A 19,984-nucleotide genomic window follows, 5' to 3' on the forward strand; every position below is an offset into this window, starting at 1 on the left:
TAATATTCTCTCCACATCAGTATAGAACTTGCATTGTTCTATTTTCCATTCCCATTATTACACTTGGATGGAATGTAAAATATCTTAGGGCATAGACAAAGAAGCTAGAAGGGCATGTAATATATCCTTCTGCTTAAAAAAAAGTAATTTTTTCCATAGTATTTTTAGAGCATAGTGTATGTAAAGGTTAACATTTATGAGCATGATCAATCTGGGGTATTTGACATCTTTAGCATTTTGAGTCTTCTTATTCAGGAACATGGACTGTCGCTTTACTTATGTCTTTATTGATGCATCTAAATGAAGTTTTACTATTTTATATATATGTATACTGTATATTGACCAACCTAGATAGCATATTAAAAAGCAGAGACATGACTTTGCCAACAAAGGTCTGTCTGTTCAAGGCTATGGTTTTTCCAGTAGTCATGTATGGATGTGAGAGTTGGACTGCGAAGAAAGCTGAGCGCCGAAGAATTGATGCTTTTGAACTGTGGTGTTGGAGAAGACTCTTGAGAGTCCGTCCCTTGGACTGCAGAGATCCAACCAGTCCATCCTAAAGGAGATCAGTCCTTAATATTCATTGGAAGGACTGATGCTGAAACTTCAATACTTTGGCCACCCGATGCAAAGAACTGACTCATTTGAAAAGACCTTGATGCTGGGAAAGACTGAAGGCGAGAGGAGAAGGAGACAACAGAGGATGAGATAGTTGGATGGCATCACTGCTTGACATGAATTTCATTAAATTCCGGGAGTTGGTGATGGACAGCAAGGCCTGGCATGCTGCAGTCCATGGGGTTGCAAAGAGTCAGACACAACCGAGCAACTGAACTGAACTGATCTGATGGCTTATTTATCTTTGAATCTTCAAAAGTTAAAACAGTTCTTGGGATAAAAGAGGCATTAAATGTTCAAAGTAGAAGAGATGACTTTGCTACAGGATCTAATTTCAACAGGACTTTATTCTACATTGCAAGAAAAGCATTTTAGAAGAGCTTTAAATTAAGTTTTTTATTTAACAAACACGTGTAGTAATGCATTCTATATTTTCTGAAGTTAACTCCTGAAAATCTCAGTTCTAATTTCAGATAACTTGTGTTCTCAAATTTTGTGACCCCCTTTTGGTTTGGAAAATCATTTCTTCAGGACTGGATACTACCACGGGACTCAAACAGAAACAAAGACTTCTCATGTTCAAATAATTTGGTATTATTTTATAAAGTACATAAAACATGAACAATAAGCTGTGCTACAACGGAAAATTAAGTTCTACTAGATAGGTTCAAAAAATATTGAGGCCATCATCAAAAATATAAACAAAAAATAATCCCAAGTAATTTAAATACTTAAGGAATAGATATTTTAAATTACCATATTCTTATTTTGCTCCACTTATTAATAAGTATTAATAATACTTATTAATGCTCCACTGCAGTCCCACCTTCATCCTCAATAATCTTATTCACACTAAATTGGGGATTTAATTTAGTTTAATTTTACTAAATTTAATAGGTACATTACCTATCTATTAAAATTCACGCATTCCCTCAGTCAACAAATATAAACGTACTCAAGTGTGCCATACCCTGATGCTTCTTTTTAGGTAACTCAGGGGTTTTCTTCGCTTGAACTAAAGAACGATTAGCTTCTGGAACTGTCTCACTTCCTAGAAATTTAATACATAACCACCACCACAGATAAGTATGGAGAAGAAAGTACTAAGAAGTGAAGTGTCAACAAATGGCGGCTGGGGGCTCCCTGGAAGCGGCAGTGGCACATAAGGGTTAAGAACCTTATGGGTTCAAATCCTGATTCCAGTACTTTTCCCCTGTATCCGTTACCTCGTCTGTAAAATGGTAATTAATAATAAATAATTCATATATTTGCTGGAGAATCGAATGCAAAAATGGAATACAATGTGTTCCAAAGTGGCTGATATTCGTTAAACGGTATGATGCCAGCCTCTGCTGCGGGTAGAGGGGAAATGCTTTCCTGGCTAGAGTACATCTCAAATATATATGGTTTAAAACTACAGGTACGTACATCACTGTCAAGGCTGGGAAACTACTCCACGCAACCAGTCCAGGAAACTAAGTGATTTCACGGTGTGCAGACAAGCCAGAGTTAGGGGAGATTAGTTAAGGTGCATGGGATCACACTTCCTGTTGCGGTTCTAAGCCCCTTCCCAATTTCCATCACACAGAGGAAGGACAGAGCCAGAAGTCGAGCAACGGTTCCAGCCTCGCCCTTGCCGGCAGCACGCAGGTGGAGAGTCCTTGTCTTCAGTCCCGCCTTTGACCCCAGGAAACGCCCGCAAACCGGCCCTCCTTACTCGGTCTCCTGGGCAGGACAAATGGGTAGGACTCCACGACTATACAGCTCTCTCGCTACACCATTTTCACCGAACTCTAGATTCCAACCCGCCGCCCCACTCCTTCCCGCAGCCCTGGGCCGGGCCGTTATGAACAGGACATTCACTTAGGAAGCCAGGGTTTATCTCCTGGGTGCGAGCGGGTCACAAGACCCTCTCTCTCCTGGGCAACAGTACTGCCTGCGCCCCGGCACTGCTGCCGGCTAACTCCTGGATTCCCGCGTCCCGGGGCTTGAGCACCGCTGCCGGGCAGTCTTGGATTGGGATGCTCACCTGCTCGGCGCGACCACCTTTGTGCAGTCGACCCACGAGTAGCGCAGAGGCCGACGGTCTGGGCCCAGCCTTGCCCTTCGCCCACACGTGGCCGCCCTGCATTCCGCGTCGGAGTTGGATTACCTCTCACTCAAACATTCCGTCGATGTATAAAATATTAACGCTTGGCAGGACCCCTGCGCGAAACTCTAGGCCTGCACCTCGCGCTTTCCTATTGGACACAACATGCCGGGTCTCAGAGGTGGCCGGCCGCATTGGCGAGAACCACGCCCTCTGATAGCTCCCGTCCAATCGGAGGCAGAGAACTGCATTTGCCCTATTTGCATACAAGTTACTCTACATAAGCTCAGGTCCGGCGGCATTCGCTCCCAAAACACCCATTTCTAAATTGACGATACCTGTTTCCCAAACGGAGTCCAAACTCAGCACGGCAGCGTCGGAAACAAACGGGAAGATCGCTTACTGCCCTGAGATGCATTTCCCAGGCTATGTGCCTAGCGCGGGCCCTGTGAGCTTTGCTACTCACACCTCCCCTAGCCTCAAGCCTAACCCCGAATCATCCGTCCGGACAACTGCAATCGTAGGTCCTCCTCTGAAGCACCTATTTGCACATTCACCAGGGACCTTAAGCGTTATCAACCCTTTTTTTGAGGTTTTGGTGGCCCTAAAAAGGGCCTTTTGTAATCTGATAAGCCGCAGGCACAGCTCAGCCACCGAAGCCGTAGAGAGTGCGGCCCTGGCGTTTCAGAGCATACACCACATCCATGGCCGTGACCGTCTTGCGCTTGGCGTGCTCCGTGTATGTCACTGCATCGCGGATCACATTTTCCAAGAACACTTTGAGCACTCCACGGGTCTCCTCGTAGATGAGCCCTGAGATGCGCTTGACACCACCACGGCGGGCCAGACGGCGAATTGCGGGTTTCGTAATGCCCTGGATGTTGTCCCGTAAGACCTTCCGATGACGCTTGGCACCTCCCTTCCCCAGCCCTTTACCACCCTTGCCCCTGCCAGACATCTTCAACACTGACTAAACGATAGCCGCGTAAACCAAGTTCGTAACAGTTAGGGGAGTGAGGAACCTGGGCTTATATATCCTTACAGCGGACCTAGTTGAAAACCTCAAGGTAGTGGGCGGAGCTAAGTCCCCATGAGGATTTTTTGTGTTTTTTTTTTAATCGCCTCCCTACAAAATTTTTCGGTTGCTTATTTGGGAAAATTTTTGTTATTTTTGCCATGAAATTGAGGAAAGACTCGATAGAAATTATATTGCCGTTTTTTCCACACTTAAAAAACGGTAGGCCAGATCCAGTGAGTGCTGCGTTTCCCTTCTCTCTTTGCTCCACCTCGTCCGCCCCCGCCTCTCTCTAGCGCGCGGGAATTCTATTTTTATAGTTTTCAAACGAAATGCACACTTTTATAATACAATTCTTAGACTAATTTGAAACTCAATAGGAACTGGGAATGCTTTACTACTTTTTAAATTTCAAAGCAGTTGTTTTACACCTGTGAGTCTTTTAAAGTCACCAGTTGGGGTAGAGGAAATTTTTCAATCGTTCTTTTTCTCTTTTGTGGCCCCGTGAAGAAAAAATTAAAATCTTTTCAAAAAGTTTAACCTTACCCCTTCCTCCCCACCCCCACCCCCACCGCCGACTTTTCTCTTGCAGCTTCTTCTGGACAATTTGCAGGTCTTACTGCTTCCTCCGTCCCCTACCCCCAGCCCAAGCACGGGGTTTTGCTTCTCAAATGACAATTTCTGTGATTAGTTAAAACAATGTAACATTCTTATTTCATTAAAACTCGAAGTTCTTGTGAAATAATGGATGCCATGATCATGGCTTTAAATCAGGAGGTTCTCGTTTCTTAAGAAATCCCTTGAGAAAAACGTAACTTTGAGTAGTGTCACCACTCTAGGAGACAGGACTGTTTTCCCAAAAGGTTCATACTGGGAAAAAAGGCAGTATTTAAGTATGATTCATAACTCTTTCCCAGGTACTTAACACCATGAGGAATGACTATATTGGTAAATTGTGTTCCCTGTACCTAGACCTGACGAATAAGCCTTTCCAGTAGGAAAGCTTTATGGCAAATATTTGCTTATTATGTACCTATCCTCACCCATCTCTATAGCACAAAATAGATATAATGTTATTATTAAGGCAGAATTAAAGAACCCTCAGAACACTGGATGGTTGGGGGTGGGGGGGGGGCGGCGGGGAAGTTCTAAATAGTCGAATTGTACCTCTTGATTTTAATGCTTGATTCAAAAGAAAGAAGAGTTTGGAAGAGTCAGGATTCTTGTAATGGTAAAATAGTTTTTTTTTTTTTTTAAGTATTTACTAAGAAGTCAAGGTTAGAACATTTTCAAGTTAGAGATCTCTTTTGCTTACAAGGATTTTTTTTTTTTGTCAATAATAATAAAGGTAATGTGTCAAAAATTTCGGGCATACCCAGCCCGAACTGCTAGAGGCATTTCTTGATTTGAGTGCTTAGTATTTGTTGACTAAGTTAACTAAGGAGTAACTCTCCTTCCTGATTTTTCTGTTTCTTATCACGGGTTCCTTAATTCTTAAGACATTCTTTCCCTGAGAGCGACAGAGGACGTTGAAACCTCAGAATCCGCTAAAAATTCAATCGAACTCAATAAATTCAAAGGAATCCCAACCATGGAACACGCGCACCTAGGTATTCATAAGAGCTGTTATGTAAATGAGGGCTTAGCAGTTTGCTCTTTTGATTGGAGAGAGCTGGAGAAGGCGGTCCCTCTGCCAGCGTGCTAATTGGGAGCAGAGCCTGCCTGTCATTGGTCACCGGAGCCAAGGATGTTGCGGAGCCCAATGGGAAGGCGCAGCCTAGTGTCAGCAAAGTGTTGGTAGAGGCAGTTCCGGTGTGGTACGTTGCATTCCTGTACTAGCAACCGGATCGCTGGTTTTTTCCTCTCGCTGGAGTTTTAGGCGAGAGACAAACATGTCTGGTCGTGGAAAGCAGGGCGGCAAAGTGCGGGCAAAGGCCAAGTCCAGGTCCTCCCGCGCGGGCCTGCAGTTCCCAGTGGGCCGAGTGCACAGACTGCTACGCAAGGGTAACTACGCTGAGCGAGTGGGCGCCGGGGCGCCGGTGTACCTGGCCGCGGTGTTGGAATACCTGACGGCGGAGATCCTGGAGTTGGCTGGCAACGCCGCGCGGGACAACAAGAAGACCAGGATAATCCCTCGCCACCTGCAGCTCGCCATCCGCAACGACGAAGAGCTAAACAAGCTTCTGGGGAAAGTGACCATCGCTCAGGGCGGCGTCCTGCCCAACATCCAGGCCGTGCTGCTGCCCAAGAAGACGGAGAGTCAGAAGACGAAGAGCAAGTGACCCTGATGCCGCCACAGGGGAGCCGGCTTCCCCAGCAAGGGCTCTCTCCAGAGACGCCCCGCCCGCAGTGTTTTTGAACATGCTTGATGTTATGGAAGGCCGGAGCCATCTAGTGGGGAGGTGGGCGGCGAGGAGACCAACTGGGTCGGGGGCCCAATAAAGTCGGTGAAAATCGTCTGGTCGAGAGAGCTGTGTAGTCGCGGGGCCCTGCCGGGAGACCCAGGGGCGACCGGGAGACCTTTGGAAGAGGTACTGGTGGGTCGGCTTGAGCCACTTTCTGGGCAGCTTTGTTCCGCAGTCACCCTCGAGGCGCTACGGGTGGACAAAGGGAGACCAGAAGGGACCCACTGGCGTGGAGGTGGACAGAGTCGGGGGCTCTCCCTGCTCGCCTGGAGGCAGAGGCGACGCGGAGTAGGTGCGGATGAGGCTGGGCGAGTTGTTTTTACATCCGCCTGCCAGGGCCTGTGCTCCCCTGCCCTCTTAGGGCAGTTCCGGAACCAGTTCTAGGAAAGAGATAGTGATGACGATGTGGTCTTGGGCAGGAGGTTGTCTGTCCGGCCACACTTTTCAGAAGGGAGAATAACTTTGCAGCTTGGAAGAGTAGCTTTGACGACAGAGTGCCAATTTAACAGATTTTTCTTAGCCTGACAGCTGTTCTGTTTTCTTGTTTGGGGTGTTAGATATTTTTGTGTGCACGCTTATGTTCACATTTCTTTAAAATGAAGGAACCATCCAGTAATATGTGTAGTACAGAAGCCTGAGTCATGAAGTTGGAAATTTGTTGCGCTGACACTCATGTTGCGTAATAGTGCAGCGCCTTTAGTCATGAGTTACCTATACCTGAGGAGCTTTTAAAATGACTTTCTCAAGTTTCCAGCTTCATAGTGGTCTTATTTCCACAATATCATATCCCTTTGGAAAGGTAATTGGTTTGATTTTGCTTTATAACAACAAATCCCCCTCTTAAGGTCCCTTGTGTTCTACCACTGGGCCTGAGGTAATGACCGCATTCCAACAACACCTATTGGGTTTGTGTTGCTTAATGGCACAGTAAGGCTTTCATAAATATGTGAGATGTGAGAAAAGGCAAGGACAGATGTTATGGGGAGAAACATTTCTCATCAGGAATTTATGTTTAAAAGTTACACAGTAACAACCCTGGTCTGTCTTAGATTGACCCTTCCATTTCCCCCTTTTCTACAAGCTTCCTCCTGGCCTACAAAAGAGATCCTCCTTTATTTAGATTTCACATATTTAGATTCATGTTTTTCTTAAGTCAGAGTTGATGTCATTCTGGGGAAAAGAAAAGGATATGTCTTCTACCATCAATGGTAGTAGTTGGCCCGTTTTCTCGGCATGGACTTTTATTTCTTCCCCAGCATTTACTGAGAAACTCTGTGTGCTATGCACAGTAATGGGTTGCTGTGGCCAGCACAGCAGATAGGGATCGAAAGTGGTCAACCGCACAGTTTGGGAAAAAGACACTAGAGACAGAATTAAAATTTTAAAGATGGGACCGGGGGACTCAAGACCTCTTGGGTCAAGAGCCCTGTTCCTCAGAGCCACATCACTTTTATTTAGTGTCTTGGCCAGCAGAAAGTATCTGTTGTGCTACGATGAAGTCAGCCTCCTGTGTCCCCAGTCACATCTCCCATTTTATTGATTACTTTAAGCTATCTTTGTTATTTTCTTGTACAAGGGCTATCACCTAACTGGAGGTCATAGACCCACATATGCCTTGGGAAAACATCTTAGTGTGTGCACAAGCAGCGTTCTGAACTTGTGCTGACTCAGTGTTCCAAGGTCCACACTATGTTTTTCCTTAACTTAGTAGGGCATGACAACCCCACCTGATCAACCCGACATACTTTCATTTGGGTTATGCTGTATTGCTATATTTTGCTTTTATTCTTTTCCCATGGTGATTTTCTCATGGCTTAGCCAGAGTAACAGATGGCTATTAACCCCTGCCACGGGTGATGAGGGTACCCTGGTCTATGAAACCAACTAGATTTTCACTCCTGAAGCTTACTTTTTTTTTCTGGGTAACTGATAAACAAATAAGTGACCATCAAAGAAAGGATTCCCCTTCGGCTTCTGCTACTACTTGTGTCTCTATTGCTTGTGGAATGGATGTTGGGATTACTTCTCCCTTGTGATCAAGTTTGAAGTATATACAAAGGTCAGGCCACACATACCCCTTTTAGGAGGCAAGTTATTGCCCCCTACGTCCAAAAGAGAATAGACCCCAAGGGTACATACCTTGGGCAGTTTCCAAGGCGTCCAACTGTTTATTCCACTTCCTGCCTATTCGGAAGACCTCGTGTAAAGTAGTCACAATAGCTATTTTGATGACCGGGATTGTTCCTTTATTCCATGCCAGATATTGGATGCTCAGTAAATAGAAGTACCAGTTTCTACGGGGATATGGGCTTACCTTTATAGGTTAAAGTAGAGGTAACTAACGAATATTTTGTTGTTATTTTTAATGCCCAGTTGTTAGGAATAGTTCTTATTACTGCCTTGTGGCATGGTGAAGAAGAAAAAAAGTGTGTTATCAGTTGCTGGTTTTGACATTTATGTCTTAATTTCCTAAAAAATTTGAGGCCTCTCTAAGATTATTACCAAATGCTAAGGAAATAAGGGTAAGACATTTATAAAATAATAAAAAAAAAACTTTTCTCTCTAAAGTTTCACAGAAGTCTCACCCTGTTACCTGAAGATAAAAATAGGCAAGATTCACAGATGTCAGTGCACTGACGACCCCATTATCACCCTATCTCAACCACCACTGTGCCAGAGATTCATAGGCTCCCCTCGAATACTTCCCCTGCTGCATGATTCAGTCAGTCCATTTTAACCTCACCATTTCTGTTTTTGAGAGCTTTTTAAACCTGAATACTTTATTGGCAGTTAAAAATGCATTTGTTGTTGTTGTTCAGTTGCTCAGTCATGTCTGACTCTTTTGGACCCATGGACTGAAGTACGCCAGACCTCCCTGTCCCTCACCATCTCCTGGAGCTGGCCCAGGTTCATGTCCATTTCTTTAGTGATGCCATCCAACCATCTCATCCTCTGAGGAGGATACCCCTTGCCAAATCAATTCAGCCTGTGAATCTGCTATGCATAAATAGTTTTTGCCAATATATGATCATTAACTTAAAAGGCCAATGTTTTTTTCAAGCATGAGACCCAGTGGAAAAAGATTTAGGATAGAAACTGGTGAGGCCTGAATTCTGGTCTTTAGTAGATTTCTAATCCACAGTTGTGTGTGTAGACACATATGCACTTTCCCATGGAGATAAGCCATTCAGTGTGGCTCGTTGTGACTTGGCCAGGATTTGTTCCTCTTTGCTTTTCCTGCAGGGCCAGTCTTGTCTTTGTGTCTCTGAGAACTGGTCTGCTTAGTTTTACCTGCCTGGAATCAAAAGGTTTAGTCTGGCCCCATAATTGGTGATGACTATACGCAAACTCTTCACAAATTTCTTTCCAGTGGTTGAAAGGTCATACGCCACAATATTTAAGAACTTACTCTCTTGGAATGAGACTTGGGTTGAAATCCACTCATCTCCTCAGTAGCTGAGTGATTTTGGAAATGCTACTCAATTTCTTTAAATGTCAGTTTCATCTATTAACTGGGCATAATAGAGTTACATCAGTGAGTTTAGAGGAAGATTAGAGATAATGTGAATGAAGGCACCGAGTTTCCCCTATAGAAATGCACTCAATGAATAGTAACTAATAGTGTGTGAAGCTGGATTTAGAGCAGTGGCAGTCGTGATGAGACCTATTGAAGGTAATAAACATCTGGCATTCTAGTAATTCTGTGATTTTTTGGATATCTCACCTAAAAACAAGCTTGGTGGCTGTTTACTAATTATAGAACATCTACAACTCAGTCTAGAACAGAAAAGAGTCATAAATAGCAAAATTAACTTTGTGAACCTGAATTTGTATCTCCCGGTCCAAAAACAACCTAGCTTGGAATTAATAGATTAAGTGTATCATTCAGATTAAAAATGGAACCCATTTGTTCAGCAATTTATTGAGTGTATATTACATGTTGTGCCCATGATTGATAATCCACTGTCAAGAAAAATGATGACAATGTAATGAGAAAGATGATCATGATCTAGCAGACCACATGTTAAGAAAAGGAGATGCTCAGGGTGTTACAGGTACAGGGAAGAGACACCTGTGTCCCTTGGCCTGGTGGGGAGTGTGGTGCCTGAGATGAGTCCAGTGCAAAAGTGTGTCTGACGTGACAGGCTGTGCTAGGAAGATAGCATGCACGGAAGTACAGGAGTCAGACAGTACCTGTGGCCAGATGTAAGCGTAACCAGAGGAAAAGGTCTGGCCTGGAGATAAAATCTTGGGAATCATGATTAACAATGGTCTGCATGGGTAAAATCATCCAGAGGGAATATAGATGTAGAGAGTATATGTAGAGAGATGTACCAGTCAATCTCTAGGAAACAGCAGACAGGGCAAGTGGGGATGGGACAGGTCTAATCCACTGTCAAGCAAGAGGAGCCATTCAGAGATGAGAGAGGACGTGGCCTGGAAAGCATCAAGGGGTAGAGATTTTTCACAATTTGGATCTATCACTGTGCTCCCTGACTCTACCTAAGTTGCCTTTACTTTTACATACAACTGGGATATGTTCTATAAAAGTTATTACATTTTCCTACCCAGAAGCTTCCCTGGTGACTCAGCAGTAAAGAATCTGCCTGCCAGTGCAGGAGATGTGGGTTTGATTCCTGGGTCAGGGAGATCCCCTGGAGAAGGAAATGGCAACCTGCTCCCCTATTCTTGTCTGGGAAATTCCATGGACGGAGGAGCCTTGGTGGGCTACAGTCCATGAGGTCACAAAAGAGTTGGACATGACTTAGAGACTAAACAATAATGACCCAGTGAGTGCTAGTGGCCCTGGAATGGAGATGTACTTTTCCCCTTTGCATTTTCACACTGCACATACAGAAATTAGAGGTATATATCTGTGGTGACAAAAAACCACTTTTTTGAAAAAGCCCAGAAGAATATTGGCAAAGAACCATTTAAAAATACATCTTTTGTTATCATCCCATTTATTTAAAAAGCTTTTTACATATTTTAACTTTGATCAGTTTTAATTTTAATTGTTTTAATCTTAAGTTATATAAACAGTGGCAACTTATTTTTTTATTGACGTATAGTTGATTTACAGTATTGTGTTAGAGCAATTTATTAATTCATATAGCCAATGTAAGTATTTTAGAATGATTAAAGCATGAGAAATTTGACCCTGACAAACTTAATTAATTGATGTTTAAGTGCTTAGTTTGCCATGAGAGGGAAATGGAGAATAAGAGAAAAAAAACAAAACTTAAAAAAGAAACCAGCTGGCTTCAGGAAGATATGAAATTATCACTGTAAGGCTTTATTTCATTTTCTCTTCAAGGAGAGAAAAAAGTGTTTATAGGTATTGAAAAACACATTTTAATATATGTGTGCCTGTCAGTCGCTCGGTAGTGTCCAATTCTTTGCAACCCCATGGACTGTAGCCCACCAGTCTCCTCTGTCCATGGAGATTCTCCAGCAAGAATGCTGGAGTAGGTGAGGAAGTTAGTGGATCTTCCTAACCCAGGGATCAAATCCTGGTCTTCTGCATTGCAAGCAGATTCTTTACCATCTGAACCACCAGGGAAGCCCCATTTTAACATATGTGTGTGTGTGTGTGTGTATATATATATATATATATATATATATATATGTATGTATGTATGTATGTATATGTATATATATTTTATATATGTGTGTGTATATATATATGTATATACATGTATATATATTTTATGTGTGTGTGTATATACATGTATATATATTTTATGTGTGTGTGTATATATATATATATATATATATGTAAAGGGAAAATTCTTAAAGAGATGGGAGTACCAGACCACCTTACCTATCTTCTGAAAAATCTGTATGCAGGATAAGAAGCAACAGTAGTAACTGGGGTCTTTGATAATTTTATCAAGCCATGCAATTAAAAAGTTAGCACTACTTTGCTCCAAATTATAGAAACAAAGGAAGGATAAGCCCTACATTAAACAAAATTATCTTTCTTTTAGGCAAACCAGACAAGCAGTCTGCTTATGAAGGTTTATTTGCTTTCTGTCTTGAAATATTAATGCATCTCAAATGAGCTATCTTCATGTCAAAAGCCCAAGTGGTCACTGCTGCTCTAAAATATTCCTGATGAAATTGAGTCTATTAGAGAGGTCAGTGTATGGCCTGGAGGAGGTGAGGTTTTAGATTGTGACAACGGACAAGGAGGAATATAATGGTTTGTAAATATGTGTAACTTCTGATCCCAAGAACCTGGCCAATGGTCAGTCATTACTAGTTGTGGGTCCAGGCAGACAAAACTAAATGGAGCAGTTCTCAGACACACAAAGACCAGAATGAAGAAGTCTTCATCCGATTTAGAAACGGTGACCTGAAGCAAAATTGGCCGGAAGGTCATGTTCTGAGAACTTCTGAACTCAGCCCTCAGAGGTTCAGCTCCAAAACAGACTTATTAAGCCTCTAATGCTATGGACTGTGCCTCTTACACACAACACTAATTATTAAGCAAGCTAACAATAATGAAAGCAGGAAATAGAAGACTGAAAACAGTTTTACTAAAGAACACTAATCAGTCAAATTCTAAGAGGTCTTATTCCCAGGGAAATAAAACAGACTCAACACTGCAGTGTTTCAGCAAACTATAGGAACTCGCTTGCACATGAACTTACCAGCCCTGGCATCTCCTACCGAGGGAATCACAAGGGGTCCCAGATGTTCACAACATTGCTGAATTGAGAGTCCTGGTCCAAGTATGAGCCCTTTAGCTGAGTGTGTACTTTTGTCTTTACCCTCCAGCCAAACCAAGAACAAACCTGTATTTTAACAAGTTGGGTTTATTGCTCTTTGTAGCAGGGAGCACACATACTGGGAAGGTGTGAGGTGTTTCATTAAAATATTGGGAAGAGTTATAGGGCTGGAGTTTGTGTATAGATTATAGGGCTGGGACTTTGCCCAGGATTCCATACTGTCGGAAACAGAGGAGATAAGTCTTAGATTTGGTGTCTTAAAACAGCTAATCAAGTACAAGGAAGGAAATGAGGCTAAAGCTGTAATAGGTGAAGATGCTAATGCATATGTGCCTGCCCACGAGTCCCTGGTCATTTTGGGGGTTTGGACAATGCTCGTATTTTTGTGGTTTGGACAATGCTCATGTTTTGTGTGTGTGTATGTGTTCAGCTATGATACAGAGGGACTTCCCTGGTGGCTCAGATGGTAAAGAATCCACCTGCAATGCAGGTGACCCAGGTTTGATCCCTGGGTTGGAAAGATCCCCTGGAGAATGGAATGGCAACCCACTCCAGTTTTCTTACCTGGAGAATCCCATGAACACAGGAGTCTGGAGGGCTACAGTTCATGGGGTCACAAAGAGTCAGACAATGACTGAATAACTAACACAAACATGATGCAGAGAGAGGGCTTCCCTGATGGGCTCAGCGGTGAAGAGTCTGCCTGCCAGGAGATGTAGGAAACTTGGGTTCGATCCCTGAGTCAGGAGGATCCCCTGGAGGAGGAGCTGGCAGCCCACTCCAGTATTCTTGCCTGGAGAATCTCATGGACAGAGGAGCCTGGCAGGCTACAGTCCATGGGGTCGCAGAGTCAGACACACCTGAGCGACAAAGCAACAGTGTGATACAGAGAACTCTTGTTTTCATTTCAGTTTTTCATGGCAGAATGGCTGTGTGTGGTGTTGGTGTGGTGTGAAATGGTTCTGTTTCACAGAATACTATGGTGCAGCTATGTCAGGCCAACTCCTAGCAACAGCAAGATCTAGCTGATGGTCCAGGCCAGTTTCGATCTGTCATGGGCTGCTTGCCCCTCTCTCAAAGCTGAAGAAAAAAAAAAATGTGACCCAGAGAAGAGGGCTTGCTGACCAGCGGAAGTAGACAGAGATATCCAGGGTAGATGTTGGCAATGTCCAAGCACCACTTGAAAGAGGGAACTACTGACTATGGGTATTTCAGTCCCATGTTTAAGTACTTTAAACTTTGAAAGTCCCACTTTATGTACTTCAGATCCTCTGACACCATCCCCCTATGTTTGTCAAGGAATTTTTTCTCTTGAATTTATCTTTTTGTGTGTTCATATAGGGGACACAATGTCTTGCTGTTTTTCATGTGATGATCCATGTACTTCTAACAATAAATTGTTTTAAATTTAAATTACATTTATATATACTTTATATACATAAAATTGTGCATAATTTTTATGTATTGGGTTGGCTAAAAAATTCTTTCGGATTTTTCCATCAGATGGTACGAAAAACCTGAACAAACTTTTTTTGGCCAGCCCAATGTTTAACTAAATATATCAAGTAAATACCATAACCACTCACTTTTCTCCCTCTTCCAATATCCTTCTTCCCATTTTCCAGCCCAAGTAGAAACCAGTAAGTTATTCTCATTTGAACTCATGCCAGCAAAAAAAAAAAAGCATTCACACCAGTAGAAATCTAGGCATTTATTTATAAGCTTGCTAAGTCTTGGTTTTCTCATGTATAAAAGTGGAGTAAAACTGTGTCTTCCTTATCATAAGGCTTTTAGCGTCTAGTATAGTTAAGACCTCGATAAGTTATTGCTATTGTTGTGAGTATTAGCTTCGATTTTCTCCTTCAATTTTCCCCTTCCCTTTTGTATTTATGGTGTGCAGCCCCCACCTGCCTCCTGAGCATCGAACTTCACCTACCTACTTAAGATCACCATAGGTTATCTCCCTGGAGTTTCATCCCCAGCTGTTCCACCCTAGGCCAATTCCCTTCATTCCACACCGCCCTCCCCAGTCCACTGCTGAGGTTTGAGTTTCTGCTCCCTTAGTTGTGTAACCCCAAGCAAATGATCACATCATTCTTTACCTCAGTGGGCACATCTGTAAAATGACAGCTGCCTCACAGGGCTGTTGTGAGGATTAAATAAATGAATACATGTAAAGCAGTTCCGAGCTTCCCAGGTGGCGCTAGTGTTAAAGAACCCAGCTGCCAATGCAGGAGACAAGAGAGCCAGGTTTGATCTCTGGGCCAGGAAGATGCCCTGGAGGAGGGCATGCAACTCACTCCAGTATTCTTGCCTGGAGAATCTCATGGACAGAGGAGCCCAGCAGGCTACAGTCCATGGGGTCACAAAGCGTTGGATATGGTTGAGCAACTAAACACAGCAAACACTATTCTGAGAGTTTTATAATATTAGCACATTTGTTATCTGTATTCAGTCACTTCTCTCTCTCGTATATTATTTATTCAATACATCCTATATTTATTCAGATGCTAAGTCAGCCAGGATCCTGCCAGAAACAGATGGCATGCCCAAATGTGGTGATTTGAGGACAATTTAATAAAAGGACTGCTGACGGTGATGTAAGCAGCGTGCAAGGAGAGCACATGGAAGAAACGGTGACAGCCGGGCTCCGCTCCCACCCCTCGGCTGATGGGGTCAAGGGGAACGGCCGGCAGACCCGGGAGCAGTAGGTAGTGTGAGGGGCCCGAGTGACGGGGAGTCAGGGAAGGTTAACCCGTGGCAGCCGTGCGGGGAGGGCCCGGGGCATTCTTAATTCCATGACCTCATATTCCTCCCTCCCTCCCATACCCTGTTTATCACCCAGCCTAAAAGGATGCCAAAAGCTAAGAAAACCTGTTGAGGCAGTCTCTATAGTTCAGCCTCCTGGGGACATAGAACACGGTGGAATCATGTAAACAGGGAATCTGGAGCAGCAGACCCTTAGTTGTTCAAATATAACGTGAGCCGGCACCCTCTGCCATGCGGAATATCACCCGACCATTCCAGGAGACAAAGGTTACCCGAGAGTTTACACAAAACCCTTGATACTCAGCGTTCTAGTAAGAGCAAACAGGCTAGATGGAATTCCTGTGTTCCTGAAGTTTCCCACATAAGTAGTCCTTAAATGAAGTCGATAAAGTTTATAGATGGCAGCCTGTTCTGCCGTGTTTTCATAGATATGCCAGTTGTCACCTCTGCAGCAGTCCTTTCTGTCTCTTCCGTCAGCACCGGGTTGGAATACAGGGAACTCACACCCACCCTACTTTGCTTCCGCAAAGAACTAGTTCATGCTTAATCTCACTGTAAAGAAACCTGGAAAATGCAGAAGCGCACAGGAATTTTTTTTTAGTGAGTACCACTGTCTCTGTCAGAGTTTCTGAGTATTTATATTTTTTGCTTATTTCTCAGTTTTTAGCTTTGTTCTGTTTAACAACCCCCTAACAGAGTCGGCCAGTCAACTGCAGTTCTCGTGAGATTTTTTGAGAACAAAAATCACACACACACAAATTCTATCATCAGCTAATACCTGTAAGCTAATATGATTGCCACAGGGTAAAGAGGGGAAGGATAAATTTGGAGACTGGAATTAATGTACGCTGCTGCTGCTAAGTCACTTCAGTCGTGTCCGACTCTGTGCGACCCCCAAGACGGCAGCCCACCAGGCTCCCCCATCCCTGGGCTTCTCCAGGCAAGAACACTGGAGTGGGTTGTCATTTCCTTCTCCAATGCACGAAAGTGAAAAGTGAAAGTGAAGTCTCTCAGTCGTGTCTGACTCTTAGCAACCCCATGGACTGCAGCCCACCAGGCTCCTCCGTCCATGGGATTTTCCAGGCAAGAGCACTGGAGTGGGGTGCCATTGCCTTCTCCAGGAATTAATGTATATACATTACTATATATATAAAATAGATAAGTAATAAGGACCTGCTATATAGCACAGGGAACTCTACTCAATACTCTGTAATGACCTATATGGGAAAAGAATCTAAAAAAGAGTGGATATGTGTATACCTATAACTGAAGCACTTTGCTATACACCTGAAACTAACACAACATTGTAAATCAACTATACTCCAATAAATTTCTTTTGAAAAAGAGCAAAAGTGACACACATAAATTTTATCATCAGCTAATACTCCTACCCTAGTGACTAACTCCCTGACAGAAAGAGCTTGAGCAATATTCTATATATTTTCACGAAAGGAGGTTTGTGCTGACAATTTTATAACTAGGTTGTGATAGTGGAAGTAAAAAGATTGAGTTTTCTTTATGCTCTCCGTGCCAGTTTTAAATGTATTGCTTCTGAGCCCCAAATTCCAATGTCAGGGTGGGCTCCGTGATAATAGTTGGCGTTCTTCTGGGCCCGTCTTCCTCACGGAAGCGCGAATCCAGGCTCTGTTGGAGGAGGGCACCTGAGGGCCTTTGCAGGCAGGAAGGGTGACTGTCACTGGCTCAGGCTGCCGTGTGGTGCTGGTGGGTAAGCAGTGAGGGGGAGAGGATATCCAATGGCCTCTGCTCCAGCCATGCGCCCAGAATGCACGCTGTCTCCATGACCTGCACCCCTGACTCGCCCTGGGGACCACCTTTCAAGACCCTGCCAATGGGAAAACAGCACGCTTGGCCTCCAGCCGTCAGAGGTCTCCTGGCTCCCTTGCAAGTCAACTTGCTCACGTTTCCCTCCTGGGTCCCTTTGCATGTGGCCGTGGAGTACAACTGGTCACCCGCATGTACTACAGGCTTCACACTGCAAAGGCAGGTTTGTGGCAGCAACTCTGTAGCTCCCAGAGCCCCAAATATCTATGGAAATTTTGCTGATCCCTGTTCTGCTTTATTGGTGGAAACAAAAATAAGAAGTAATAAACACAAAGCATCTTTTAAAACAACTCCTGTTGCTTTATTTGGTTTTTCTCTCCATAAAAGTGATATTTTCATGTCATACTTTACTTTCACATGTTACCCCTCAAGTTTTTTAAATGAACATGTATTTTATGGGTAAACTCAGTACAAATAAGGATTTAAAAGGACTTCCTCCTGCGATCTGGGTTACTCTGCAAGAAGAATGGTCCTAGAAACAGATGTTGGATTTGTTCTCTACCCGTATTTTAATTCCCTCCTCACATAAGGAAGTCAATAGATTTTATTTGAAGGTATGGATTTGCTTTATAGTAAGTTCTTAAATATGGCAACCTTTATCAACTCACTGTAAAAAGCCAGGCCTTTGTGACGATGATAAGCCCTTTTCATTTGTCGGTGGTATATTTCATGAAACCAGGCAAGATTTCAGAGATAAACTAAAGTTCTTTCTTTCTCCTCGACCTGCCGTAACTGTGGCTGTCGCCTTCCTGTTCCTTTACCTCGCTCCCCAGTTTACTGGGGCAAGGTTGCTGGGTGCAGTGATAATGAATATTGTAGTTAACTCTTCTTTTTTGGACTCTAATTTTTCCTGAGATTCAATGAATATAAACACTATAGCATTCTACTTTTCCTCACAAAATATTGTTACAACAGATCCTTAAATCATTTTTTGCATCTCACAGTTTTTTCTCTTTTTTAATTAAAAAAAATTTTTTTTGGCTGTTGAGATCTTAGGTTCCCCAACCAGGGATCAAACCAGCATCCTCAGCAGTGAAAGTTTGGAGTCCTAACTATTGGACCTCCAGGGAATTCCCTCATAGCGTTTTTATAGTGTTAAATCTCCTACATATCAGTTATTTATCTCTGCACATGTGGTATAATTCTGTGGATTATGGTGACAATAGAAAACATCTTATTTTTAGGCTTCAGATGGTTAACAAGGGAAAATACTCTGTATAGGATAACAGGTCAAAAAAAAACACAGATTTGGGGATCCATGGTTTTTTCTTTGAAAACTTTTAAGAAAAATGTTTTCTCTCTTTGGTTGTAGCACCATGAAGGTAATCAGTTGATATTAAGTATTTTTAAATGTTCAGATAAACATTTTCATTTTTAATAGCTTCTCTATAAAAAGGTAACATAAAAATCTTAAAGTTCTGATGAATATGTCTTTACCAGCACACAGCACATATAGCCCTCAGATTATTTTTTTCCAGATTGTTTATTAGTGCAGGTTAAAAAAATAATAAATTCTTAAAAAAAATTAGCACTGGTAAATACCACATGGTATTTACTGTCTCGTACTGTAGGTGTTGACTCAGAAGCAGTATAGACATTTATGTTTCTCTCCTGAAATTTCTTGAAGGCCCATGATAGTAGAGACATCTGATTTTCTTACTACTTCTTTCCCAGCAAGCGCCTAGCTCCCAGCAGGTTCTCAGTAACAATATGAAATAAACAGTTTGTACTCCTACATGCCTCCCCAAACTCTTAGGTACCTCAAATCATCAATTAGCCTCTAATTCTCCAACCTCTCTCTCTACTGGTTACTCATCCTTGGTAAAATGAACAAGTTGATTAAGGAAAACTCCTCTGCTCATCCAGGCCTGGCCACTTGTCCTGTCCTCTTGACTTTTCCTTCACAGCCAACTACAGGCCTGTGCATGTGTGTATTTTGCTAAGTCACTTCAGTCAAGTCCGGCTCTATGTGACCCTATGGACTGAAGCCTGCCAGGCTCCTCTGTCCATGTCCTCTGTCCTCTTGTCTCCAGGCAAGAATACTGGGTCAAACCTGTGTCTCCTGCAGCTCCTGAACTGCAGGCAGATTATTTATCACTGAGCCACCCGGGAAGCCAATTACAGGCCTTCTTAGAGACAAAAGACCTGGAGTAGGTAGTTACTTTGGTCTCACAAAAGTCCCAGTTCCCTCCTTCACCGAAAGTCCTTATTATCCAGGAATGTAAAGCTTCCCCACCGCACCCAGGACCTGGGAGTGAAGTTATCCATAGCTCTGCTCGGGAACAGCTTTGAGCTCCACAAGTCCTGCCATCAGGTCTCTCCTCCAAACTGGTTCTGGCTGAGGAACATTGCCAAGTGTTAGACCTGCTTGTTTTGAGTTCAGGACAGAACAGAAACGTGCAGTTATCCATGGGGTGGTGACTGGGTATCTTCTGTGTCTGAAGAATTGCTTGAATGCAGCAAAAAATAGCTTAATAAAAGTCTCCCTGCTAAATAGGGAGATATTTTAATA

General features: G+C 43.2%; 4 protein-coding genes across 7 annotated transcripts in view; 2 read left to right on the plus strand and 2 right to left on the minus strand.

The window, feature by feature from the left end:
• GUCY2C (guanylate cyclase 2C) overlaps positions 1-2,971 on the minus strand; it is an 84,303-nt gene extending 81,332 nt beyond the window's left edge. For 2 of the 4 annotated variants that reach the window (XM_043882190.1, XM_043882188.1), the window contains exon 1: positions 2,648-2,971. The gene's annotated coding sequence lies outside the window, so the exon portion shown is untranslated. The remainder of the gene's footprint in view (positions 1-2,647) is intronic. The other 2 variants (XM_043882192.1, XM_043882191.1) reach the window with 1 other exon arrangement.
• A 329-nt stretch (positions 2,972-3,300) lies between these two features.
• Positions 3,301-3,704, minus strand: LOC122680611 (histone H4). Its single transcript, XM_043882193.1, has one exon. It carries the CDS (start codon positions 3,663-3,665, stop codon positions 3,354-3,356), a length of 312 nt encoding a protein of 103 aa, XP_043738128.1. The 5' UTR covers positions 3,666-3,704; the 3' UTR covers positions 3,301-3,353.
• Positions 3,705-5,464: 1,760 nt separating this feature from the next.
• On the plus strand, positions 5,465-6,181 carry LOC122680148 (histone H2A.J). Its single transcript, XM_043881179.1, has one exon. It carries the CDS (start codon positions 5,615-5,617, stop codon positions 6,002-6,004), a length of 390 nt encoding a protein of 129 aa, XP_043737114.1. The 5' UTR covers positions 5,465-5,614; the 3' UTR covers positions 6,005-6,181.
• Positions 6,182-6,214: 33 nt separating this feature from the next.
• C22H12orf60 (chromosome 22 C12orf60 homolog) overlaps positions 6,215-19,984 on the plus strand; it is a 46,754-nt gene continuing 32,984 nt past the window's right edge. The window contains exon 1 of the mRNA XM_043881173.1: positions 6,215-6,253. The gene's annotated coding sequence lies outside the window, so the exon portion shown is untranslated. The remainder of the gene's footprint in view (positions 6,254-19,984) is intronic.

Source organism: Cervus elaphus, chromosome 22 (genome assembly GCF_910594005.1).
Source record: "Cervus elaphus chromosome 22, mCerEla1.1, whole genome shotgun sequence".
Taxonomy (NCBI): domain Eukaryota; kingdom Metazoa; phylum Chordata; class Mammalia; order Artiodactyla; family Cervidae; genus Cervus; species Cervus elaphus.